This window comes from Yarrowia lipolytica, chromosome 1A (assembly GCF_001761485.1).
Source record: "Yarrowia lipolytica chromosome 1A, complete sequence".
NCBI classification, from domain to species: Eukaryota; Fungi; Ascomycota; class Dipodascomycetes; order Dipodascales; genus Yarrowia; species Yarrowia lipolytica.
In genome coordinates this window covers 596651-621345 of record NC_090770.1, presented here as the reverse complement: position 1 = coordinate 621345, position 24695 = coordinate 596651, and the positions used below count along the sequence as shown (strand labels likewise).

At 48.8% G+C, this 24695-nt stretch overlaps 13 protein-coding genes and 6 non-coding genes across 19 annotated transcripts; 9 read left to right on the top strand and 10 right to left on the bottom strand.

Annotated features, from left to right (window-relative positions):
- Positions 1–145: 145 nt before the first annotated feature.
- YALI1_A06207g (uncharacterized protein) lies at positions 146–619 on the bottom strand (the record flags this gene model as incomplete). The annotated part of the gene is made up of 1 exon (XM_068281656.1): positions 146–619. The coding sequence occupies one exon, from the start codon at positions 617–619 to the stop codon at positions 146–148; it is 474 nt and encodes a 157-aa protein (XP_068137757.1).
- A 776-nt stretch (positions 620–1395) lies between these two features.
- On the bottom strand, positions 1396–1736 carry YALI1_A06196g (uncharacterized protein; the record flags this gene model as incomplete). Its single annotated transcript, XM_068281655.1, has 2 exons — positions 1396–1674; positions 1719–1736. The coding sequence occupies 2 exons, from the start codon at positions 1734–1736 to the stop codon at positions 1396–1398; spliced, it is 297 nt and encodes a 98-aa protein (XP_068137756.1).
- A 450-nt stretch (positions 1737–2186) lies between these two features.
- Positions 2187–2269, bottom strand: YALI1_A06190r. The gene has a single exon. It is a non-coding gene; the product is annotated as a tRNA-Lys (tRNA).
- Positions 2270–3718: 1449 nt separating this feature from the next.
- Positions 3719–4075, top strand: YALI1_A06174g (uncharacterized protein; the record flags this gene model as incomplete). The annotated part of the gene is made up of 2 exons (XM_068281654.1): positions 3719–3866; positions 3912–4075. 2 exons carry the CDS (start codon positions 3719–3721, stop codon positions 4073–4075), a joined length of 312 nt encoding a protein of 103 aa, XP_068137755.1.
- Positions 4076–4374: 299 nt separating this feature from the next.
- YALI1_A06169g (uncharacterized protein) lies at positions 4375–5484 on the top strand (the record flags this gene model as incomplete). The annotated part of the gene is made up of 1 exon (XM_499810.3): positions 4375–5484. One exon carries the CDS (start codon positions 4375–4377, stop codon positions 5482–5484), a length of 1110 nt encoding a protein of 369 aa, XP_499810.3.
- Positions 5485–5825: 341 nt separating this feature from the next.
- Positions 5826–6389, bottom strand: YALI1_A06149g (uncharacterized protein; the record flags this gene model as incomplete). Its single annotated transcript, XM_499809.4, has 1 exon — positions 5826–6389. One exon carries the CDS (start codon positions 6387–6389, stop codon positions 5826–5828), a length of 564 nt encoding a protein of 187 aa, XP_499809.2.
- Positions 6390–6908: 519 nt separating this feature from the next.
- Positions 6909–8453, bottom strand: YALI1_A06128g (uncharacterized protein; the record flags this gene model as incomplete). The annotated part of the gene is made up of 1 exon (XM_499808.3): positions 6909–8453. The coding sequence occupies one exon, from the start codon at positions 8451–8453 to the stop codon at positions 6909–6911; it is 1545 nt and encodes a 514-aa protein (XP_499808.1).
- Positions 8454–9275: 822 nt separating this feature from the next.
- On the bottom strand, positions 9276–9746 carry YALI1_A06116g (uncharacterized protein; the record flags this gene model as incomplete). The annotated part of the gene is made up of 1 exon (XM_499807.4): positions 9276–9746. One exon carries the CDS (start codon positions 9744–9746, stop codon positions 9276–9278), a length of 471 nt encoding a protein of 156 aa, XP_499807.4.
- Positions 9747–10582: 836 nt separating this feature from the next.
- Positions 10583–10873, bottom strand: YALI1_A06104g (uncharacterized protein; the record flags this gene model as incomplete). Its single annotated transcript, XM_068281653.1, has 2 exons — positions 10583–10738; positions 10793–10873. 2 exons carry the CDS (start codon positions 10871–10873, stop codon positions 10583–10585), a joined length of 237 nt encoding a protein of 78 aa, XP_068137754.1.
- A 66-nt stretch (positions 10874–10939) lies between these two features.
- Positions 10940–11268, top strand: YALI1_A06102g (uncharacterized protein; the record flags this gene model as incomplete). Its single annotated transcript, XM_068281652.1, has 2 exons — positions 10940–11061; positions 11106–11268. 2 exons carry the CDS (start codon positions 10940–10942, stop codon positions 11266–11268), a joined length of 285 nt encoding a protein of 94 aa, XP_068137753.1.
- A 78-nt stretch (positions 11269–11346) lies between these two features.
- YALI1_A06099g (uncharacterized protein) lies at positions 11347–12762 on the top strand (the record flags this gene model as incomplete). Its single annotated transcript, XM_499806.3, has 1 exon — positions 11347–12762. The coding sequence occupies one exon, from the start codon at positions 11347–11349 to the stop codon at positions 12760–12762; it is 1416 nt and encodes a 471-aa protein (XP_499806.1).
- A 436-nt stretch (positions 12763–13198) lies between these two features.
- YALI1_A06081r lies at positions 13199–13282 on the top strand. Its single transcript has one exon. It is a non-coding gene; the product is annotated as a tRNA-Gln (tRNA).
- Positions 13283–14012: 730 nt separating this feature from the next.
- YALI1_A06073g (uncharacterized protein) lies at positions 14013–15008 on the top strand (the record flags this gene model as incomplete). The annotated part of the gene is made up of 1 exon (XM_499805.3): positions 14013–15008. The coding sequence occupies one exon, from the start codon at positions 14013–14015 to the stop codon at positions 15006–15008; it is 996 nt and encodes a 331-aa protein (XP_499805.1).
- A 193-nt stretch (positions 15009–15201) lies between these two features.
- Positions 15202–16134, bottom strand: YALI1_A06052g (uncharacterized protein; the record flags this gene model as incomplete). The annotated part of the gene is made up of 1 exon (XM_499804.1): positions 15202–16134. One exon carries the CDS (start codon positions 16132–16134, stop codon positions 15202–15204), a length of 933 nt encoding a protein of 310 aa, XP_499804.1.
- A 1841-nt stretch (positions 16135–17975) lies between these two features.
- YALI1_A06032r lies at positions 17976–18064 on the bottom strand. The gene has a single exon. It is a non-coding gene; the product is annotated as a tRNA-Arg (tRNA).
- A 732-nt stretch (positions 18065–18796) lies between these two features.
- On the bottom strand, positions 18797–18886 carry YALI1_A06024r. The gene has a single exon. It is a non-coding gene; the product is annotated as a tRNA-Phe (tRNA).
- A 446-nt stretch (positions 18887–19332) lies between these two features.
- YALI1_A06020r lies at positions 19333–19403 on the top strand. Its single transcript has one exon. It is a non-coding gene; the product is annotated as a tRNA-Gly (tRNA).
- A 4-nt stretch (positions 19404–19407) lies between these two features.
- On the top strand, positions 19408–19526 carry YALI1_A06019r. The gene has a single exon (XR_002432051.3). It is a non-coding gene; the product is annotated as a 5S ribosomal RNA (ribosomal RNA).
- Positions 19527–22054: 2528 nt separating this feature from the next.
- On the top strand, positions 22055–23463 carry YALI1_A05987g (uncharacterized protein; the record flags this gene model as incomplete). The annotated part of the gene is made up of 3 exons (XM_068281651.1): positions 22055–22078; positions 22119–22573; positions 22620–23463. The coding sequence occupies 3 exons, from the start codon at positions 22055–22057 to the stop codon at positions 23461–23463; spliced, it is 1323 nt and encodes a 440-aa protein (XP_068137752.1).
- Between the last annotated feature and the right edge of the window lie 1232 nt (positions 23464–24695).

Below are 24695 nucleotides of genomic sequence, written 5' to 3'. Positions count from 1 at the left end.
CCCGCCTTGTACCTCAACGTTCTAGGAACCCGAAAACTCAACCATGCAAGCTCTAAAAGGGGCATTGTGGTGGAGAGCGAGAGGGGAGCGGTAAATAGGTCGGTCGTTGTTATATAAAAAACGGTTGGTTTCAGCTCAGCTCAGCTCAGCTCAGCTCAGTCAGTCTCCCGTCTCCCGTCTCCCGTCTCCGTCCCACATCTCCCGTCTCCCGTCTCCGTCCCACATCTCCGTCCCTCATCTCCGCCTCCATCTCCGCCTCCATCTCCGCCTCCATCCCGTCTCCATCCCCGTCTCCATCTCCCTCTCTCCTGCTGCACCTCCATTCCCGTAAATGAACACTTCTCCGGCTTGTTTGTTCTTTATTGGGCTTTGTCTGTCGGTAAAAGAGGTCGTATTTCTGCATTTTCCCCTGGGCGTATGGACCCGTACAGCAGCAGTCGCAGCTGTCGTGTGTCTTCTTTTTCGCCAGAGTTGTGAGTGAGTGCGAGTGCGAGAGTGAGTGCGAGTGCGAGAGTGAGTGCGAGTGCGAGAGTGAGTGCGATCGTATGTCTCCAAGTACTCGCAATAGACCCTCGCTGACTGTCTCATTTGGAGCCGTTGGAGAAAAGGGATGAGACATGTTTGCTGAACGAGTTCGACTGTACCGTACTTTTTTCGTAGACAAAACAAAAAATTGAACAAATTAAAAAAATTGAACAAATTAAAAAAATCGAACAAATTGAAAAAATTGAAAAAATTGAACAAATTGAAAAAATTGAAAAAATTGAAAAATTAAATAAAATAAACCATCAGACGACCGTACAGGTACTTTACGTACGACGTAGCGTAGACCTGCGTCTAGACCTGGCCATCCCGGCCATTACACGAGATCAAGCACCGCACGTACATGCCAGTTATTAATTGTATGTACTGCTACTCGTACATATCGTACTCTTACCATCCTCGTACTTGTATTACCCTTGGTTGACTCGTCCTAGCCCATATACTACCTTGCACTGGACAAAACTTGTGTTCACTCGCTGCTCACTGCTGCTCACTGCTGCTCACTGCTGCTCACTCGCTGTGCTCACCTGCTGTGTTTGTACTTGCGGCCACTTCAGATTTTGCTATGCCCACCCACCCTTTTGACATTTCCTGCGACGATCGACAGTCTCCCACCCAGCGTGGAAAGACACCTTCCCAATGGTGTCCAACATACTCGCAGCTCAACCTAAACAAACCCGGAATGTGCAGACACAAACCACAGCGATCCTCCTCTGTGCCTGGTAGATCGCGAGAGAATGAACTCCAAAGATCCAGCCGCAACCGCCCAAACGCCGTATCCTTCGTATCATGACATGGGTGCCGCCCAAAGTTGAAAACGCTGCACGCTGCACATGGTGCTCTTGAGATGAACTAAACGGCGCGTCTGAAATTTGGACATATATTATGATATATCATAAAGTCAACTCCAACGCCAACACGTCCACAAGACAAGTACTTTGCAGCCCATATGTGAACGCTTCGGTTCCGGTACAAGTACGACGACGGTCCCTGTCTACACGTGACTCTTGCCCCCCCCCCCCCTGCCGATCGCGGCTTGTGGCCAAACATTTTATGTACAATGTCGATCTTCTGTAGTCGACCTCTTTCTCCAGACCCACGGAGTATACATCGTGAGGTGGAATGAACGCTCTTCACGAACGTCTCTGAATTTCACGAACCGAGACGCCCTTTACGAACCGTCCATAGTCCATATTATACGTCACCCTTGCTACTTGTAGTCGTCTCACTCGTCTCGTCTCACCCTGTAACACTGGTACGACACTCATACATAACTCCTTCACCCTGGCTATAATAAGTCGTATTCCCTTTGCTTTTTACCCTTGTACAAGTCCCCACACGCCAAATGCCAAAATGCCAAAATGCCAAAATGCGCCCAAAAATGCGCACGAAATGCACCCTGCAAAGCGACAAGGTTGGGCGCCTGCCAGGGCTCTGATTCGTTGTCCAGACAAGATCGTTCTACGCAGCCTCGGGCTTGGCACATTATTATATTGCACATTCCACACAAGTCAGGGGCATGGTTTCAGGGGCACCCATTGTCCTAAACTTAGCCAAGTTAGACCCAAACAAGTGTACACCCAAAAGGAGACCTAAAAAGTTGCCATATGGGCGACATGTATCAACGAGATGAATGGCAAAAAAGCCCGACGTGGGGCTTGAACCCACAGCCTTGAGATTGCTTGAGAGTAAGAGTCTCACGCTCTACCGATTGAGCTAGCCAGGCGATTTTTCTGAATTTAAATGGTGGTTTTGTATACCTGATTTTTGCTTAATATGATAATGTTCCTCATTTGTAGGAGCTACGAGGAACAAGGATACATAGAGACCCCAGAAACAAGATGGTGTTTATACCTATTGTTGCATCTCGCTATACTCGTACTTTTAGGAAGCCTTCAGCATCTATAGTTTTGTGACTTCGGCCTAGAGTTGGTCATTGCAACACTAGCACTCTGGCTATATCTTTGATGATCGGTACTGAGGTTATGCCATTGCTTACGCCTGCCATGTCTACAATGTCAGAGCCGAGAGCCTACAGAAGCAGTCTGGCTTCGAAGCACTCACAGAGAAACAGCCCAATATGTTTCTAGAGTGGGCATCGGACGTACACGTTCATCACCAATTCAAGCCTGGTAGTTGGAGATCGCACTGTTTTCGACCCAAAAGATGTGAGGGGTATTAATCTGAGTCTAGACGATTCTCTCAATCCATGCATTTCTGAGATATTGTCCTGAATCCAACATCCCTACCGGACTTGTCTTGCGCTTTTGTTCGTCACTTCTTACCCTACAAGTTCTTTGCAGCATATACCAAACATGTTCATCTCATAGCTCTACTCATACGCAATTCCTCCACCTACTCATCTGCCTGTCACATGTTTCACCGCAACCTTCCGAAATGGCCCTATAGTTCTCATCGCGTCGTTCCGTCTCTGACATAGCATACAATCACACCCGGACGGCAACTGCAGCGGGATATTTACCATTGGTGGATGCCGGAAAGGGGTTGGTTTTCCGAGATGGTCTATGGGGTTAGTTTATGATGGTTCGGGAGTGGCAGACTGAGAAGTAATAGGCCAACGGGAGCAGAGGTGAGCCTCGCGAATGACAACTGAGCCTCGAGAATGACAAGTTGAACTTTTCTTTGGTCAAGTTCAACTACTGTTTGGACAAGTTCAAGATCTTTCTGCAGTATATATACCAGTGTGACACCCCTCAATTAGTATCAACCAGCCAACAACCAATCTACTAGAATGCAGATCAAGAACCTCGCCCTCCTGTCCATGGCCGCTCTCGCCGTTGCGGTTCCCGTGAACAACGACCAGTCTGAGTCCCCCCAGGACATCCACCAGTTCAAGGACAAGATCCACTCCAAGAAGTGTCCCCAGAAGGAGTGCCCCAAGTCCACCACCATCATCACCACCCACTACACCACCATCACCGGCACTGTGGCAATTGATGCCAAGCCTTGTGCTCCTACTCCTACTCAGGAGAAGAAGCATTGCTCCAAGTGTGGCGACCCCAACTGCGGCGGTTGTTAATCAAGCGGCACTCTTCGGAAGGCTAGTCAGAAGAGACATTATCAGTACAATTTTATAGCTCAGAAAAGACTTGTTTTGCTATTCTGGGGTAATATCTGCCTGTATAGGGCGTATCTGGATGTATCTCGCCGTGTTATGGTAGAATTTGGTAGAAGTTTTGTCGATGTAGTGATGGTTGAGGTTCATCGGTTGTTCTGGTGTCACAGTGTAGATGGTATGAGTAGTGTCTGGGTATTAACACGGAATCCCAGCACCATTATTTTCAAAAAAAAACTTGGCCAGTGTGAGGAAAGGGAGCTGTTTTGCTGAGATGGCTGTTTTGGCACAGTGTTGAGACAACGTCATTTCAGATCTGAGTTGAAACAAGGGACAGTTAGAAGACTTCTCCCAGTGTCATTGTCGAAGAAACGATCGTATCAGATGGCCATCGGGGTCCCCAGCAAGATGCTAGATGAGAACATCTTCAGTTGCTGCAAACCTCGCTACAAGTAGTTGCACAGTCTCATGGCGAAGTTGATCTGAAGCAACAGAATGAACCTTCGTCATCTACTTGTAGAGCAGAAGTCGTCACCTAGGTATCTTCTCACCACTTGTGGAAGAGTTGTGATGAAGAGATTAAGTCATGTTGGAGTTTCGCGCACACTGCATGTTTCAAGCTTCACGAATTTATTTTGCGGTGTGAAATTTTACTGACGGTGGGCGCCTAGAGAAACACTGGGTGACCGGCGACAGTAACGGGACGAGATTCGCAAGACAACATTTGCGCACCGTATCACACACGCTCTCTCGCAATGGCCAAAAAGTACTATGCTGTGAAAGCTGGACGCAAGCCCGGCATTTACAACTCCTTTGCTGAGTGCGACAAACAGACGGAAAGGTTTCCAGGGGCAGAATGGAAGGGCTTCGATGACTACGACAAGGCGCAGGAGTACATGTCCTGGATAGGCGATGCTGGACTTTCGACTCGGATGCTAGTTCAACTTGTACAGGACACCACGGCTGATATCCACCTGTTCAAAATCAATGTCGCTGTGAAAACTGACGCCTTGGAAGCCGCCTTGAAGAACTTGGAAGTGACCCAGAGAGACTTGGAAGCGGCCCAGAGAGACTTGGAAGCGGCCCAGAACCAGTTGCAAGAGGCAGAGCTGGACTTACGGGTGGCCCAGAAGAAGATCCAGGCTGCTAATTCCCAGAAAAACGGCGGCCAGATGTTCTTTGTTTGCGAAAACCTCATCTTCGACCAGGAACGAGAGGCCATGAGAAGTGCTGCTCAGAAATTTCTACCCATTGAGTCATTTCTGAGCCTCGAAGAAGCTATTGGGTATGTGGAAGAAGAAACTGACTATGCTCTCGTCTTTCCTCCAGAACAACGAGGTCTACACTATTCCAACTCAGATGGAGACATTATCAATCAGATTTTCACTGACGGCGCGTGCTCTAGGAACGGACAGAAAGACGCTGTTGCTGGGTTTGGACTCTATCTCGGAGAGAACCATAAGGAAAACCTCTCCGGGCGTGTTTATGGGTCGCCTCAGACCAACCAGAGAGCTGAGCTAACGGCAATTCTTCACGCGTATTGCATTTGCGCATCTAAGCTCTCAGATGGCCGACTTTACGAGATTTACACCGACTCAAGCTATGCCATCGACTGTCTCACCAAGTGGCACATTGCGTGGGAACGAAACGGCTGGCGGAACCGGGGCGGGGAACCAGTGGCTAACCAGGACGTGATCAAGCGTATCCTGACATTGAAGGCTGAAAGCACCAATTGCATTGGTTTGAAAAAGGTAGAGGCCCATGGTTCTAGTGAAGGAAACAAGCAGGCAGATCGGCTTGCAAGGCAAGGTGTCACTGCTAAGAATCTATTTGAAAACATTCCTAATTGGTTTTTGAACAGGTAACTCTGTAAATAATCATAAAATGACTATCATGGTATCAGCAAGTACAAGTACATAACGGCGTTTCGTTCACATACTCAACCTTGGATACTGATTATGGTCAGTCGTCTGTCAACTTGTACTTGTACAGTATGTACAGTAGCTGACAGGTGAATATCCCTCTCAATCTATTGCTCAGATGGATGAAACCCCAACTACTGTACACCCTCGTGATAAGTATAGTTGTGTGCACACTGATGATAACAACACTGACACTTCCACTTGTGCTTGTCCAACCGTTTCTCACGCTACACCTTCATCTCTCTCCTCAGTCCAATAAAACAATTTTAGATAATATGTACATGCTAGAACTTGGCCTCGAGCCAGGTTCGAACCTCGGGGACCATGTTGCCTCGAACGTAGATCTTTCGACCGCTGGGTGCGATAACCACGTCCGACTTGTGCAGGTCGAGAGCCTTGCACAGGTCTCGTTTCAGAAGCACGGCGCTTCCGGTGATCTTGGAGATCTCCGTCTTGACCTTGGTGGAGTTCTTCCACGAGTGGACGGCAATGTGGTTGAGAGCGGTTCGGCCAACGTGGTACCATCCGTCGGTACCAAAGCCGTAGCCGGACTTGTTGGTCTTGGGAGCCACGGCGGCTCCTCCCTCGGACTTTAGAGCCAGACGCTGGGGCGCGAGAGCAGCCACGTCGAAAGAAGCGGCGTCGGGGAACGCATTGGCAACTGCATCCTTGTTTCGCTCCAGAACCTGCTTGGAGAAGGGATCAAGAGCGGTGATCTTTCGCTTCTGGACCAGCTGGGCAATGTGCTGGGGGTGCTTGAGCCGGTGCAGTTGCGACTTAAATCGCATCTGTGTCTGTGCCAGCGGCCGACACGCGGCCTCGATTCGGGCTGATGTCGTTCGGAACATGTTTCAGCGGGTTGTGTTGGAGGTTGTGTCCTGATCTCTCCCTCAAAACTGAAAATTTCACATCACCATTTAGACTTTGGGGGATGGTGATTTGGCGGTCGTGAGTTCGATTTGGGCGTGCGACCAAACAAGAGAAAAGGGGGATGATGGATATGGATGACCTACCAGGCTGAAGAGAGAAAAACTACTGTACGCAGTATCATTGAGACCATCCAGCTAAAGTCTTTTTTCTGTTTGATTATTCCTACTCAACTAGGAAGCAGGCCCATTCAGTATGATAATGTCATTCTCCCATTCTCCCATTCTTCCATTCTTCCATTCTTCCATTCCTACTGCTGGTGTTCAAGCTAGCCTGGATCCATATCTTCCTGAGACACCTTTGCAGTATCTTCAGGTCGTCTACTCTTCCCTTACAGCCCTCGATACTGCTCTTCATCACGCTCTCTACCACCCATGTCCACTTCACATGGATGTGTACGAAACCATTCTACCGTCTATTACAATGCATATAAATATAGATCAATGAGACCACAATCTAATCATCTTGTCCTTTCCACCAGAAGCCACCTTGTTTCCGTCGACGGACCAGTCGACAGCAAACACCTCGTCAGCGTGGCCAGGCAGATCCGACAACAACTTCTTAGTTCGCACATCCCACACCTTGAGAGTGGTGTCCTTAGAGCACGAGACCATGAGTCTGCAGTCGGACGACCAGGCGCACTGGTACACGGAGGCCACATGTCCTCTAAACGTGGTGACAAACTTGCCGTCTCTTCCGTCCCACAGCTTGATGGAGTTATCGAACGAGGCAGAAGCCAGATATCGGCCGTCAGGAGAAAATGTGACGTGGTTAACGGCCTTCTGATGGCCGGTCATTCGGCAAAGAGGCTTTGTGCTCTTTTCGGGCTCCCACAGGAACATGGTGAAGTCGTCGGAGGCGGTCACCATTCGCTCGGAGATGCGTCCAGAGGTGTTGGCCAGTTTGTTGAACTTCTCGAGCGCCTTGGTTCGCAGCTCAGTGTCGCTGGCCTTGAAGTCTTTTCGTGTGGTGTCGTGGTCAAAGCCTCCGGTTCGAAGGGCGTAGTCGGTCGACAGCGCAATGTGGTTGACCCAGTGACCATGGGCCGTCAGGTTGTGCTGGAGACGGCCAGATTCGGGATCCCACACCTTCACGGTCTTGTCATGAGAAGCAGAATAGAGGAAACCGATTCCTCCCCACTTGACGCAGGTGACGGCGCTTCTATGACCGGCCATGGTTCGCAGGTAGGTGCCGGCTCCAATGTCCCAGATTCGTACAGTGCCATCCTTTGATGACGAGGCCAGTCGGGGCACGTGACCCTCCTTCACCTTGTGCAGAGGCTCCCACGACATGCCTGTGATCCACTTGGTGTGTCCCTTGAGGGGCTTTCCAATCTGGGTGCCCTTTACAGCGTCCCAGATGCAAATGGTGTTATCCATGGATCCAGTAGCGATCATCTTACCATCGGGAGACCAGGCCACGCACAAAACCCAGTTAGAGTGGCCCTTGAGAGTGTGCATGGGGGTCTGAGTGTCGCAGTCCCAGATTCGTGCAGTGAAGTCGCCTGAGCCCGAAACCATTCGAGACGAAGTGTGGGGTGCAAACTGGGTGGTCAGAATAGTGCTGCCGTGACCAGGAATGGCGGCGGTCGATCGGGTGATGTTCTTGACTTTGAAAACAGCACGTGGGGTGTACACAATCGTCAGCTGGTCTTCTGTACTCTTGTGTCCGGGTTTGAGAATCGATGCCCAAATGTTGTCGGTAATGTCAATCAGCGTCTGTTCGTCGCCTTCTCCCTTGATCACAGAGAAAGTGTAAGGCGTGGGGTCATCGTTGGTCTCCTGGAGCTGGTTCAGAAGCATCTCCAGCTGCTTTTCGGTGGCGGCTCCAGGAACTCGCACCGATCCACCAGTGTTTTCGCCAGTGTCCGACGCCTGGAATCGAACCAGCACATTGGGCAGGTCCTCGGGGATCAGATCTAGATCCTTGGGCTCCTGTGCGAGTCGCTTTTGTTTTTTCGAGGGAGGAGGCAGCAAGGTGGCCATTTTTGTGGGTGTTGTGTGGTGTAGTAAGGCTTCTGGCCTATGCAAAATAATCTTGTCAAAAAATTGTTTACGGTTAAGGTTTCATGCAGACGAGTTGTTGGAGATGGAGGAGTGGTTGTGGGGACGTCTGTAAATCGCCATTTAATTGTAATAAGGCGAAAAATGAGTGGATATCATGGTTTTTCCAACTTAAATTATTGTATTTCCGTTTTTCCCTCATCAAATTGAGTCCATATCCTGGAATTGAGATCACCTCCCTCCTACACTCCCTCCACATATTAATTGCCGTTTCCATGGTAACTGCACAAACCTTGTTTGATATCACGTTGATGATGGTGGGGGTTTCTGTGACTCTCAAAAAGGCCTTAGTCCGGGAGATTTTGTGTCAAACCGTTTGGGGAGGTCTTCAAATGTCCAGTTATGGCGTTTTCGTTCTTTTTACCATTCAATTTCTTCATTCCAAGTGGTTATAGGAGTTCTGGAGACGCTCTACCTCTCTAGACCATATCGTGAAAGATGGCTCTCCATTCCTATTACCACTGCTCCAATATTTGTCACGTTCTACATGCTTCAACAAGCTAAGTATCCTTATTATCTCCATTATATAGCCATCTCATTCCTCATGCTCATGCCCAATTCCTGACTGTCCTCTAGGGTCTAGTCTTGTATGGGGTGGAAGTACACAAGGATGTCAAGAGACTCAGTTCCAAAGAGCCCTCACTGCTGAATGACTTTTTCTCCTTGTCCCTGTTCTCCTCTGTCTTGAGTCTGGCAAGCTCTTTGCTGATGTTGGACATGTCCATCTCAAGGCCACGACTGGAGTCAGAACAACAGACTGGTATCGGCAGAATAGGCATCACCCAAGTTTGTGTTTTTCTGAAAGCTACAAGTGGGAATGTCATCATCGGTCTGCTCTCTCATGATTCGATCAATCTCCATAGACAGCCACTGTGAATCCAGAGAAAAGTCTTCCTCGCAGATTTCAGATGGCTCCGAATCGTCGTATTGCATGATCTTGATACTGACTTCGGCGGGGGGAATGCCCGGATGAGCAGCCCAGGCCTCGGCGATCTCTTCGTCGGTAGGGGAGGGTATCTTTCTGTCTGTACTTGAAGGCGGTTTGGAAGCCTTGAGAGCAGTGGGCTTCTGTCTTCCTTGGGCGGATCCTGAGAGGGGCCAGCTGTCTTCCTTGAGCGGGGTTTTTCGGTGACGAATCGTTGGGGTATCGTTGTGGTTCGATTCATCGCCGTTCGGGTCGTAATTTTCGTTGTTCACGGGCTTGGTATCTTTCATTTTGTGTGGTAGAGTAGAAGGTGGACAGACTTTTGTTTATATACTGGAATGAGGGAGCGGTCACATGGACGGAGGAGATAGGCAATACTGTAGTCTCATGAAAACTACGAGTAGGGCAGAGCACAGTAGAGCACAAGACTGTGCCTCTGGGCAGATTGATGCTAGCGAAGTACCAGTACAAGTGCAAGTACAAGTGCAAGTACAACACAAGTACTAAACTACCACAACTTTAGTTGTTAGGATCGCTCTGATGATCAAACAGCTGCCAGACTGTCAGTTGTATGACCCGAAGGCTTTCCCGCTCCAGAAAATCTCAGGGGATAGGAGGACAACTGCCGTGTTTGAAGGACTCAACATGACCTGGCTCACACATTCCTGAAAGAGAAGGAGAAGCCGCGTCAGCCTCACGGGCTTCCAACAGCTGTTTGAGAAAGCTCTTATCAGTACATACTGCACACCGATGGAGACAAGCAGGAAGGAGAAGCGAAATTGCCTACTAGTACTTGTACAAGTACAGTACAGTACGATTCAGCGTGCAATCTCTAACATTGAATGAATTCAGAATGCTGTCGACTTGTGCGTCGACTTGTGCGTCGACTTGTGCGTCGACTTGTGCGTCGACTTGTGCGTCGACTTGTGCGTCGACTTGTGCGTCGACTTGTGCGTTTTCTTTCTCTTCATTCTGGACCTCTCAACTCTTGCCATACACAGTGGATTTAGCCAGCTCAATCATGCCGACCAAAGAGGGCTGGGAATGTCGAGCTGAAGGCATCTATTCGAGCTGCTATTCACGTGACCCAAACTGGTTGTCTTTTACGAGTACAAGTACTTGTGCCTCAGAATTTGCTCCTTCTCCAAGCCATGAGTCTCTCGTTGTGAACCTCGACTAGCACACCGAACATAGTACGCGTGGGAACCACTGTACTTTTACAAGCACGAATACCTTGTAGAACGGCTACTCCAATGACAATAAAAAACAGGAGCAAGTCTTGCTACCGCCTTGATCAAAATGACTGATCCCATCTCTCATCCCGCCCATCATTTACCCACCATTTATGACGCAACGTGAAACACTGCCTTGAAAGTTCATTAGTCCCAATTTGGAAGCCGTGTCTGTTTTGGGACATGCGCGTTTTGGGGTCGGACAGATATACGAGATTTGGACACGTTCCAGGGGTCAATAAACCGCAAAAATGAACTATCCCGACTGCTCGCCCGGACTCAAGAACGGCGTAAATATACCTGCAACCTGGTCAAGTCCCCAAAGGCCCACGTTTCTCTACACTGATCTGCATCCGCCTTTTGATATGCATGAGTAGCATTATCCATGTTGGTCCGCGCAAGGCTGAATACGACCAGTTTTGGGGCCACAGGAAATCTTTCAGGTGCAATCAATTCTCACCGCCGACTGGATCTGATTTTTCGTGTTTCCATGCACTTTTCCTCCTTTTTTCGCCCTGTTGTAGGATATCCAAAATTCCCGTTTGGGAATACACTTTCCGTTTCCGAAGAGCAATCATGACTTGTTGCACGCCCCGTGTACACTCTTTATACAGGCCGAAGCGCCCAGGAAAAGCACACTCTCCTTCATCAACCTGCCATGAAACTCTCCCTGTTAGTGACGACCCTCATTTCATCGGCTCTGGCGGCAGTCCCGGCCAACTCAGAGGCAGTGCAGTTTGACCAGCTACTAGTGAACGATTTGCAAGCAAACCGACCTGGAAACGAGCACTCGGCCAAGTATGAGCATTCTCCGCCTTCTCTCGCTCCTCTGTTCGAAAACGACCGAGATCACGTGCCCAATGCCTACATTATTACTCTGAAAGACGTGAACGAGGAGGAGTTTGAAAATCATCTAAACTGGCTGAAGAAAATGCTTGGAAGCTGCGATATGGAGCTCGCCGGAGTCACACAAACATTCAGCATCAACTCGTTCAAAGCATACGCCGGAGTGTTTTCGCAGACCGTGGTTGATCTCATCAGAGCAAGTCCACTAGTGTCTATCGTAGAGAGGGACTCGATTGTGCATGCGTACGAGTACAAGGAAGAACTGGACGCTCCCTGGGGACTAGCTAGAGTGTCCCACAGAGACCGGCTCAATCTGGGTACCTTCAACAAGTACGTTTATGACGATACCGCCGGCAAGGGAGTCACTGCCTACGTTATTGACACTGGGGTGTTTGTCAGGCACCAGGACTTTGATGGTCGGGCCAAATGGGGAACCACTGTTCCCTCCGGAGACGTTGACGAAGACGCAAACGGTCACGGAACCCATTGTGCAGGCACAATTGGAGGAACCAAGTATGGCATTGCCAAGCAGGCCGAGATTGTGGCTGTCAAGGTGCTTCGTTCGGACGGGTCTGGAACCATGTCTGACGTGATTGGGGGAGTTGTCTACGCTGCTAGAGAGCACGAGGAGAAGACCAAGAAGCCGCCCAAGGGATGGAAGGGGTCCACTGCCAACATGTCTCTTGGAGGCGGTTTCTCTCCTTCTCTCAATCTCGCTGTCGACAGTGCAGTCAAGGCAGGTATCAACTTTGCAGTAGCTGCTGGAAACGACAACTCTGATGCCTGCGAGTACTCTCCTGCCAGCTCAGAGAACGCCATTACCGTTGGAGCTTCGACTCTGTCAGACTCCAGAGCCTACTTTTCCAACAAGGGTAAGTGCGTGGACGTCTTTGGACCCGGTCTCAACATTCTGTCGACCTACATTGGGTCCAAGAACGCCGTCGCCACGCTCTCCGGCACCTCCATGGCCTCTCCTCACATTGCTGGCCTGTTGACCTACTTTCTGTCTCTCCAGCCCGATTCCGACTCAGCCTTCGCCACCTCTGTCACACCCGCTCAGCTCAAGAAGAACCTCCTCGCGTTTTCGACCGAAGGAATCCTCACTGACGTCGGACAAGAAACACCCAATCTCCTGGCCTACAGCGGTGGAGGCAAGTCGCTCAAGAAGTTCTGGGGACACAAGGGGAGTCTTTTGGTGCTTCTGAGAAAGGCACTGGTTGGATTTTAAGAGTTCATTTCACCTAAGAGAAGGAATATATAGCGAAATTTACATACTGGCAAGCTCCACAGGGTCGAATCATTCAACACGTACTGTACGAGTAGAGATGTGACAAGGCAAGAAAAGAAAACGACCGCTTTTGTACGAACCAGATAGAAAGGCGTAAATTTATACTTGTACTTGTACTTTTCAACTGATCGGTGCTCAATAAATGTCAAACACGTCTGTTCATACGATGCATACTGCACCATTACCACCACCAAAACATTCTGAACTAAACACAACTTGAGATGCTCCTAAAACAATAACAGTATATAAATAATGATAACACCAAGGCCATACCACTCCCAAGGCTCCTCAAATCACGATATTTCATGAAAAAAACCGCGATTAAAACAATATTTTGCCCCATAAATTCAGCCAGATGACATTCGACAAAAACAGCGGTTGTATAGTGTAGCGGTTATCACCTTGGATTCTGATTAATAGTCGATTTCCAGTAACCCCGGTTCGATTCCGGGTACGACCTTTCCTTTTTGTCTGCAGTACTCCTGCCCTGGTAATCTTTTTGGTGGTAGCCGCGGGTTTCCTCGTTGGCTTAGTAATTCACATGTTTTGTTTTTTTAAAGTTTTGGTTCCCCCAAACTAAATATTTAACAACCCTAATGTTTGACAACTTAAAACGCCCAATGTTGTTGCTAAATATGCAACCCTAACCCTAAAGTCCCTACACCCTACACCTCCCACACTGTACGATTGCACCTTAATAATAATATCGTCACTTTTTGGACTAACATCTGCACCCACCCCTGACAGCCTGGCAGAATCGTGTTAACGACACCGCGCTTTTGAGTACACAAAATCGACCTTCGACTACATTTTCGGGTTTGTGCCTTCACATATAAGCGCCACGTCACGCCACTCGTTCGTTCTCACTCAACCACCCCATCATTCAGGAGCAATACACCGTCTCTTCAATTCCAACTTTAGTCGCTCCTTTAGACGATCTGTGTCCGCTTGAACCTGTTTCTTCGCGAGCCTCCACCGCCACTTTTGTCACTTCGAAAACGGATTTCGGACCCGTTCCAGATTACTCGGATTACGACACTAAGAGCGCTGTTGCCCCAGACTCGGTCACCAACACACATAGCGAAGACCCCCTCAACAACGACGTCGACCTAGTTGTAAAGAAGAAGAGCGCATCTCCTCCTTCACCGCCCCCGCCGCCCTATTCTCCGCCCGTCACAAACTTTTATTCAATGTCTGTACAGGCTTCTTCTGTGCTGACCCAGGTGGCTCCTGAAGCCGGGATTCAGCAACCGTACCCCAACCAGGCGGGCTACGATATGGCTCCTCAGCCCGACATTGCTATCAAGCTGTACGCTCGAGGCACAATGTTCGACATGACTCGAAACGAGCTCATGAAGCTGCCTGAGTCCATTCTGCTGTCGTTGTTCCCCAACGGCGTGTTCATGGACATCCATGGCAACGTCATCCAGACGCTGTCAGAGCAGGACGTGGTCGCTATCAACTTCTCGCCCGACTGTCTCAAATACACGCTTGACCTGTTCCGGTCCGCCGAGGCCGACTACTTGTCCAGAGTAGACCCCACCGAGGCCGCTGCCCAACAGTGGAGCCCATCTCTCGAAGATGGCGCGTCCGTGGAGATGCTACGCACCAAGCCCGCAATCGTGGTACTACGTGAGGACCTGGACTACTTCTGTCTGCCGCCCTCGCGTGATACAACCGAGGCCGAGATGCGTGAGCTCAAGGTCGCCTGTGGTGCCCAGCTTGTGCAGCGAGACCACATCTTTTCGGGCCTCAAGCGTGGTAGTGAGAGCGGCACTGCCGAGCAGCATCTAGTGGAGATGTTGTGCAACTCCGGGTTTACTCTGAACGACACCTGGGGCTACCGATCTACCGAGCCCGGTCGGGCTGTGATTGGAAGTTTAGCGCTTGTCCAGCTGCGGTCCAGTGGGGCCCCCGTCACCGCAGAATCCGCTTCTGCCGCAGAGGCTGCTACAGGTGTTCCCTCGGATACGGAAATGCACACTGCCGAGGAAGACAACTCCGGGCCTAATGGGGAGGACGACTTTGAGTCGACGCGTCACAAACTGCTGCTTTTCTGGCGCAAACCTGCACGAAAATGCTGGTGGGACTCGGTCAAGCTGGAGGGTATCCCGGGCTACGATGAGCCCATCACCGTCCACATCCGCCGGGTGTGGACCCTGGAGTTGTCCGTCATTGGAATCTAGTCGTCCCCTTCTGGGTTGGGACAGTTAACACATCTAATTTATTGCATGGGAACAAAATAAACAGAATCAAGGAGAAGGAAAATCACGATACACGCAGAAGGGCGTTGAATCACATAGCTCAGATATAGGTATATATGTATAATTAATGTTAGGAATGTATAAAGCGAAGTTACACTACCTACTGTACATTTTCCTAATAATACCAGTGGTTGTATCCAGAGGGGCACGGTGTCTTTGAGGTCGCCTTTTGAGCATGGAGCGACATGTGGCTGAAGAGCTGCAAGAACTCATCCTGAGAAAAGTCCTGTAGCAGGTGTTGGACTTTTGGGAAGTTTTTCATTTCAGTCTGGATCACAGCTCCACAGTACTCCATGAGGGCCTGGTTCATTGCCTCGTAGGCCCGTTTCCATGCCACGACTGCCATCAGCACGTCCATGGTCTCTTCTCTAATACGTCGCAAGGCTAGGGAGTGTAAAGCAGGGAGATCGTAGACTGCAGCGGTGATAATGACGCCTGTGGCTTCTTCAAACGACATGTTTCTCTGTTCACCGTAGAAATGAGACACCAGAGGCTCGATCCATTCCTTTGGGTAGGGTAGAGTCAGTCGTTTGTCGGTGGCTTCCTGCATTTTGCTGTCGAGCAGTCTGTCAAAGAATGGCCATGATGCTTTCAGAATGATGGAATGAACTGGAATATCGCCGTCCTCGCAGGCGATGACAAAGTCGTGGCCCTGGTTAGTCTCTCTGACTCGGGTCAGGGTTGTCTGACTGGCAGGGTTGTGTTCCAGCAGGCCGTCAATGACCGATCGGAGCACCTCCTTCGGGTCAGCTGACGGAATTGTGATCGACTTCCACTTGTTGGTGGTCACAAGTGTGAATGGAGCTCCGTCATGAGGCACAATGAGAACTGTGTCCATGTCGATAGCGATGGCGTTTTTGAGCCAGTCGTTGACAACCAGGCCAAACGACGGCGAAGCAGACATCTTGCCGTCCGCGTCCACAAATGTGATTGTGTATCTGCTTCTTCGTCCGGCGTCCACGTGGCTGAACAGAAAGTAGAACGTGCCGCGGTCCTGGAGCGAGCTCGACGTGACTGCTTTCAGAATCAACTTGTTAAGTTCAGACATGGCGTGAGGGTGAGTAAAGGCGGTGAAGTGGTCATCAAATGGGTGGTGTAAGGGTACTCAGCTGCCTGGCGTGTCTTCTCACTATCGTACAAGTAGTGTGTCTTCGCTGTAGGGATCAGCGTCCAGCTTTATCAGAGGGCGTTGGTTGAGCGCTTATAATGCGCAGTACTGTAGGTACCAAACTCTCCAGAGCGAGCAATATAAGTCTGGCGCGAGGTGGTTTCGAGTGGATTTTGCAGAAGATATAGAAGGGATATGGTCATTAAAGTCTTGAGGATCTGTTAGTTACTAGTTTCGTCAATTCTGACTCTCTTTACCATTTTTTTTCTGCCTGTCTTTTGAGGGCGCATTTTATAGGAAATTTTAGTTGACGTTTAGTTGGGGTGGAGCGGACGAAGACGACGAGGTAGTGGAGAGACGATGGCGAGGAGGTGAGGAAAAGTCAAAGTATTTGAATAGCCTACGAGTGTCAGACTTGAAAGAAGAGAAACTAAAACATATACTCCCGATTCGCCACGAATTATGGACATTTGGACACCTTCACGGGGTTGTTCCCAAGTAAAATTACTTGCATATCTTTCTTGCATTCTAACTCTCAACTAATTTACAAGTAGAACAATAACAAACAAGAACAAGCTGAGTGCACGGACAGAACCCCCTGCCATATATTCACATCTCTCCAGAACACGCCATGGACAAGTTACCAGACAATGTTCTAGAAAATGAACTGTTCTTTTTACCCATCGCTGGGAGAATACATGTTTCCACACGGCGAACGCGATACCGCAAGACTGGAGTCCGTAGGCCTCTCGGTGGAGATTTACCGAATAGACCTTCCAGTGTCTGGACTCGAAAAGCTCCGATTGAACATCAATCTATACATCTAAGCAGCAGTGGAAGAACATCTTGCCTAGACGGCGCAGCCTCGTCGATTCAAGATGTTTGAAACACTGTAACAGATGCAAATACAGCATTGAGGGGACTCGCCGACTTCTCTAGTCGCTCTTGAAGTGCAGCATGACGAACTCCTTCAGATGGTCTTGCGACGACATTTTACATTCAAATCCATGGATGAGACAAGGTGCTGGATCTCAGGACTCTTACTCCAAGAGCTGAGAGCTTTACAACCAGCGAAATTGAGTCCTTTGTCATAATAATGGCACGGTTTGCAATATTCTAGACTTGATCACATTTCCACCTACAGTAGCTTTGTCTTCAACGGTCAAAGAGGTGCACTGCTGACATTCTTCCAGTCGCCAGTCCTGTTCCAGCCCAATGGTCGTCTATGACAGAACGGAACCCAGTAAGAGCACAGATATCGGTGCGGTGCACTTATGACAGAAGCAGCTTCTTTCCCCCTCTATCCCATATGAGAACTCTTATGAGCTATATTACAGAGTGTCGACGTTTCCTTTGTCTTGGCCTGGTCATGTCTGCATTCACGCTGTTCACGGGGTCTGTTGACAATAGCTTCTACGACGCCCGATTGATTAATAGGTCTTGGCTAGGACTAGCGTTAAATGTTTGAAAGCTCTCTCCAAGTGACTATTCCACCGAGATCTTTACGGGCGGTGAACTGCAGGGTTTCTGGACAGAGATCATGGTATCGAGCGTGAGATAGGAGATCAAGTCTTCAGAGTAGCGGCGAAAAGGCAGGTTGTGGAGAAACGATATGCTGCCTTACATACTGCACCAGAGAAGTTATTACCGTTGCACATTAAAAGATACCGACCATGTGGATACTTGAAGAGCGTCTACTCAAGTTGTGTGTTGAACTGCATCAATATACAGATATCAGACATGCAGACTGAATCTGACCGAAAGAGGGGCAAAAAGAGGGCAGAGGACGACAGGACTCGAACCCGCAGCCTTTGGAGGACGTCGTTCACAAGAACCGAAATCCAATGCGCTACCATTACGCCACGTCCTCTGTTGTGATGACCGGGGCTCCGAATCGCGTATTTGAGGGCGAACATGGGCACCCAAACTTTTCCAATAACGCTGTTTCCGCAGGGATTTCGGGATTCAAAGCACATTTGAGCAATTAATCTCAATGTTATCAACTCGGCTGGTCTTTTCCGTTGGAATTCCGACCGTTGTATCAATTTTTTGAGACAAAACATGGAGATAGTGTCTTCGGTGAGACACAATGCATCTCAATTGGCACAAATCCCATTCCAGAGAAACGAGATTCGGAGGGCTCGTCGAAATCCTGAATTGAAATTGAATTGGTATCTTTGTCAATGCCTCAGGCCTTGCAATTGTCATGTTTTGAGCATGACAAGTACTGGAGGAGATCTTGCAGATTTGGCTTGTTAAAGCTTGAATGTTTCCTTGACAATAGTTGAACCAATTGGTGGAGGTACAAGTACGAAGGGTATGGAGGGATGGATTAACAGGTGTATTTTAGCCATTCGGAAACAGCTCTGAGAGAGCAAGTACAGCAAGAGAGTACTGCAGTTGTACTTGTATGACAACCCCTTTCCAACCCAGAAACGACTGCAGTGTCTTATACTGTAGCAAACTGTTGTCCTCTTGGCTCCTGGTACTCATAACTTCTCCTAATTTTCCAATGAGCCATGAGCCTTCAAAAAATGCACAGCTATGGCAAGAGAACATATTTGCTTGAAGGACAAAAAGAAAAGTAGATCATCTACCAAACTGCGAATTCTGTGGATCGAACACAGGACCTCCAGATTTCAAGACTGAGAATTACTTCAGTCTGGCGCTCTCCCAACTGAGCTAAATCCGCGGCTGAAAATTCAAGATCAGGATTGTATGTCCTATCTGAAAAGGGATATTATTACATTTTTGCGATTTGACGGTCTTCCAACGGGAAAATCCATACAAGTTTTGAACGGTCGCTTATTAGACATCACCTCCGCCATTCAGATCAGCACCACTGTTTCAATCTCCAACAATGAGCCCAAAATGGCGATCTGTTTAGTGACGAAATCATGCTTTTCGGCACTGGTATTTCTGAGACATCACGAAAAACCAAATTTTCGTACTTACTAGGGATTTCAAACACAGAAGAAGAAGACCAGACTTATTAACACGTTCTCAGGTTCAATTGGGAACGTTGTTTGCTTGATTTGTGTCTGGTACGGTTCACTTTTGAGCCTCCAAAGTTCGTAGGAGTGAAAAAAAAGTTCTATGCATTAGTAAGCTGATTTGAGCTCCAAAAATACCTCCAAAGCGCCGATGGTTTAGTGGTAAAATCCATCGTTGCCATCGATGGGCCCCCGGTTCGATTCCGGGTCGGCGCAGTTTGGTTACGGCCATATCCTGGTGAAAATACGGCTTCCCGTCCGATCAGCCATAGTCAAGCACCAGAGAGCCCAGTTAGTATTGTAGTGGGAGACCATACGAGAATCCTGGGTGCTGTAATCTTTTTACCGCACAGATTAGTCCATGGACTTAGCAAGTGGACGGTGTTTTTGCACTATAGTGCTGCAGTCGGTCATGGGGTCGTGTTGTTAGTCAGCCCATCTAGACTGTTCAGATACAGAAGAGGAACCAGAAAACGCAGCGAGTACCAACTGACCTGTCCAAAAAAGTGCTGATAAGCCACTCTTGACCCCCTTTACACATTATTTGAAACTTTCATTGAATATGGACCGTGATCTACGCCTTCCGACCAAGCTGTTCTCATTGGAGTAGTTCGCCCGGAAGAATGGAGAACCAAAGCTGTAGATGTCCATAGACCAGAAGTTGGAGTTGATAGAAATAACCGCAGACCTCGTTTGGTAATCGCGATAGGTTGCCCATAAGTGCGCTGGCTTGGGCCTCAGATCGAGATGGAAGTCCGACAGATCTGGTGAGGAGACGGTGGGGGCTTGCAAGTGAAGTTCTTGCCGAGATTGAAGCCCCGTTGACACTTTGTGCAGTTAGAGGTGAGACAATGAGTAGTCAAGTTAGCCCAAATACCATCACGCAATTCACTTTGTCAGTTCATTATGATGTTCAGCAACAGTATGTACTGTACATTGAGGTTCAGTCAAACGTTACAACGGAATCGCTCAATGTATCCAGTCATAGGAACCCGTAGATTTCAGTCACTGTGCAGAATATGTTATTAATCACTGCCGACCTATCCCACACACTCCCCGATAGATATTCCTGGAACCAAACGAAAGAAGACAGAATTGTTCTGTGAAATGATAGGATGTACACCAATGAAAGCAATTCCGAGTCCCGTCAGTCCCGTCAGTCACATCAGTCACGTCGGTGTCACATCAGTCACGTCAGTCACGTCAATCCCGTCAGTCACGTCAGTCACATCAGTCACATCTGAATCACATCTGAATCACATCAGAATGCCATCTGCTGTAGAAGCTGGTGGCATGCTCAGTCGAATTCTCCACTAGGGCGCGGAGACTCTCCTGATGGGTCTCTCCGATGGATAGAAGAGTCAGGTTATCGGATCGCCTTCCCCCAAGTGATATATAATTCGATGATATATAAGTCGTTAATGTGTGGTATATAATTTTTTATTTTTCTCAACATGCATAGCTACAGTATGTACTGTAGGACGCACTAAACTGAACTGTGGGCATGTTATGCAGCGAAATACACGAGTTTTTGGTGTCAAAATGTTCCCCTAGACCAGGACCTTACTATTGTATAAATAGATCGTTTCCTGGGGAGCTATCTAAGGCTAAGACTGACTATGAATGACAATGTGTTTAGCAAGGGGCGAAAAGGGTGCAGATATCTCAATGAAGATTGTTTCGGAATTGTGAGAGGTGTTTCAAGATTGTGGGAGGTGACGACCCAAATACAGGCAACCTTTTCGTGTTCTCCACACATTCGGCACTATATATCGTCATAGGTTTGGTCTCATTTCCTTTAGCGCCAGTGTTGAAATCGACTATTGGATTGACACGACTGAGGAGCGTTTCTGAGCAATTTGGTATCGGCAGAATCCTTGCAATAACAACCTGGTGGCTCTCAACACAACGACTGGATATCGAATCTGTATTTCTTATAGAACAGTGAGTAGCTACTGTATCTATCACTGATAATGTGATGTTGAAGTGGAAACATGGTGTATCACATCATGTTATTAAATCTCAAGTTCACTCGGAAACATGTCAATTGTGGGAGGTGTTTCAGACTCTTCAGGGACTATCATTAGCCAGGTAAATTTCAAAGCCGGGGTTTTTTTTTAGACTCTCAGTATCTCTGATAACGAACCTTGATCTGTAGATAATGTACGATACTGGACTACAATAACCCGAATGTATATGCAGAAAAAAAAACCCGGAGTTCGAATCGAAAATCGGCTGGAAAGCCCATTGAACTTGGGCTTGTTTCAAAAAAGATTGATTTGTATGTATTGGGGAAGGTGCCCCACACTTGTGTCTTTTCTTCCATGATACCCCATTGAGACAGCCGCAGTCAACTCTGCCACACCATCACCAGAACTGTACTGGACATTGTTGCCAAAACCAATGTGAACCACACGGAAAAAAAGATTATAAAAGGAGGAGCATGGACCCCAGTTCGTCCACCAGTAACGTCACATTCACCAGAGAAGAGTCTGCCGATGAAAACTCCCATTATCAGAACCCTTCCCGGAGACGCTCGGAGCGGTGTCGCCAAACTCCCTTGATCCCAATTATTGTCAGGCAAGAAGAGAACAGGGTGGCAGACTTTTGGCGTGATCCCCCAGGGACTCACTTAATGCGCGACACGCTGAAAAATCGAGCCATGTTTCAAAGTCTCGCCCGACAAGGCTTCTACCCACCCATGTGAGGATACGATAGAAGAAAGAGGCAGCATCAAGTGCGACCTCCAACACGCGGACTTCCCCACTCCAAACAACGACTCGCGGCCCTACATGAGGGTTTTCGAAAACTGGAAGATCCTAGTGCCGTATTCGATCCCGACTTCGATGCCGACCTTATAGCCGAATATGAAGCCGACCTTCAAGTCCAACGTGAAGCTGTGGTTAGAGCCGAACACTCTGCCCGCCGTAGGGCGCGGCTGGTTCTTCTTCAGAAGCTGAAGAAGCTGATAAAAAACGGCCTGGGTCATTCGGAAGACCCCGTGAACGTCGAAAAATTGCCATCGACGATGAAGACAGCGATGAGAGACCCCATACTAGGTCTGGAACAGGCTGGGACGACCACCAGGAGATTATGCCTGACTTGCAAGAATCAGGAGGATTCCCGGACCAAGACGGCGATGATGTGTTTCTGGACGCGTCGGATAAATTTGACGACTCTCCTGTGTCAGCACCAGTGGTTAGCCCAAGGGATTTCAAGAATTTGTATGAAGATGACTTTTCCGACGAACCTATTGCTTCTTCTTCGCGGGATGTTCCTCGCCCTTCTGCTCCCTTCAATCAGACTACTCACGTTGGTTCTGACGTTTCCCAATCTCCAAGAAGATCGGTTCCAAATTACCAGCCCCGACCTGTGTTTGTCAAGGAGTCTGCGCCCGATCCTGATGGGCCCTCTGACAGCAGCTCTGGCGAGCGACGACGACGACAACAACAAGCCCAACCGGGACAAAGGCAAGGCTCCAGCTTCCAGCAGCGACGACATTTCTGAATCTGAGTTTGACCCATCATATTCCCCTCCTTCGGAAGGCCCCGCTACTACTTGGGAAAAACGACAAGTTGCTTCTCTGGACCGATCTGTGTGGGCGGAGGAGTCGGTGCCCAATCCTGAAGGGTCCTCCAGCAACAGCTTTGGCGAGGAAAACCGCAGAAAAGAATCCACCCACGACAGCAAAAATAACGGCAGCGACGTCCCCAACAACTCCATCCCCCAGGTACATGGTGCCAACGGAAGCTTGAATGCGGCGTTTGAGCTTGAGCAACCCACCCCCGATTTACCTGGTTCTGACGTTGTCGATGACCCCCGTGGCTCCGAAGCTAGTCTTGCCCGTGATATCCCGACTGACCAGAACACTGCGAACAAACCCTCTATAAGATTGACGAGGGAGCTCGAGTCACTTACACGACAAAAGGCCAAGGCCAAGCTCAACCCCGGGAACAACAAACGCCTTCAAGGTACAGCAGGTAAAAGAACTAGGAAAGGAGGCGCAAAGCGAAACCGAAAGGTTATTAAAGATGTCATTCAGGGTGTTACTAAGCCTGCTCTCCGACGAATTGCGCGCCGTGGCGGTGTGAAGCGAATCTCCACCCAGATGTACCAGGAGAGCCGAACCATGCTGAAAATCTTTCTTGAGAATCTCATTAAAGATGCGGTTGCCTACACCGAGCACGACCGTCGACAGATTGTCACCGCCCTGGATGTTGTCTATGTTGCCAAGCGACGGGGTCGCCCCCTTTATGGCTACAGTTGGAGCAGGTAATACTTGTAGTTGTCTATGTAATAAGCGATATGGAAATATATATGTTTGCGAATGTCATGGCTTGTTTTTCACGCGGAAAAAGTATCTTGTAGGGGTATTTTGTACGCAGTAGGTGTTCGGAAATAAACAGTAGAGAGCCATTTTGGAGATGTTGATATAGCCCAAGGCAGATTGGTTCTTAGATGAATTCTTCACATCAATACAACATCCCCGAGACTGGAAAATCAATTATACCATACAATGCAATGTTTCGGATCCTGTCTTAGTTATTCACATACAACTCATTCGATTCAAGAAAAGTGATTCATTAATTATATGTCCCACTCACACAACCCCAACATCTCCCTAGAATGCCTTATCCCTCTTCAAACATTCCCTCCACCGCCCCTGGAGAATGTGATTAAGAACACACAACCCGAAGGCTCGAGCGCTTTCTCCCTCGTTCACAGATGTGATTGAGAACGAGGGTTCCAGTGTTTGGTCCCTCGCACACTGTTGTGACTGAGAACACCAAACAACCCAAAGGTTCCAGTAATTTCTCCCTCACACGCTCCAATAACTCGTATTCAACGACCTAGGGCCTTCCACCACCCCTCATCTTCCACCGTTCGTCTTCCACCGCTCGTAACCTTCCACCGCCCCTCACTTTCCTTCTATCACCCCCTTCCAACTCTTCTCATCTACCATCCACCACCCATCACTCCTCACACTCCCCACACCTTCTGTCTTGCAAACAAGCCTCCTCACGATTCAACTCCCCCCTTCCACCTCTAAGAGCACCATCTCCCTTGCTCCAACATCACTAGTGTCAAAATTATCGTGGACGGCTAGTGAAACAAATAAATCTCACGAGCCCGTTCCGCCGAGAACGTGAGTTACCTTACGCTAGTCTGGTTTTGTCTCTGTGTAGTCAAACTCCCCTCTTGGGACGCGACGGGTGATTGCAAGTTGGTTTGAAACTAACTGGGTTCTTGCGTCGTGTTTGAAGACGAAAATCGCCAGGAGACACGAGTTTTCCAAGGCACTCCTTATGAGACTCTGTTCCTGAGCTCATACTATGCTTGGAACCTGGGCCTGGTTTTCGCAACCCCCCAACTAAACAAAATAAAATCCTCTCTGGGATTAAGATGCCCCCCCTGGAGACTTTGGCCTGACTGTGCCTATCCGACACCCTCTGAAGACACTGTCGTTTGGCTCATAGCTCTTTGAGAATCACCCGTCCCTGTCTAGCC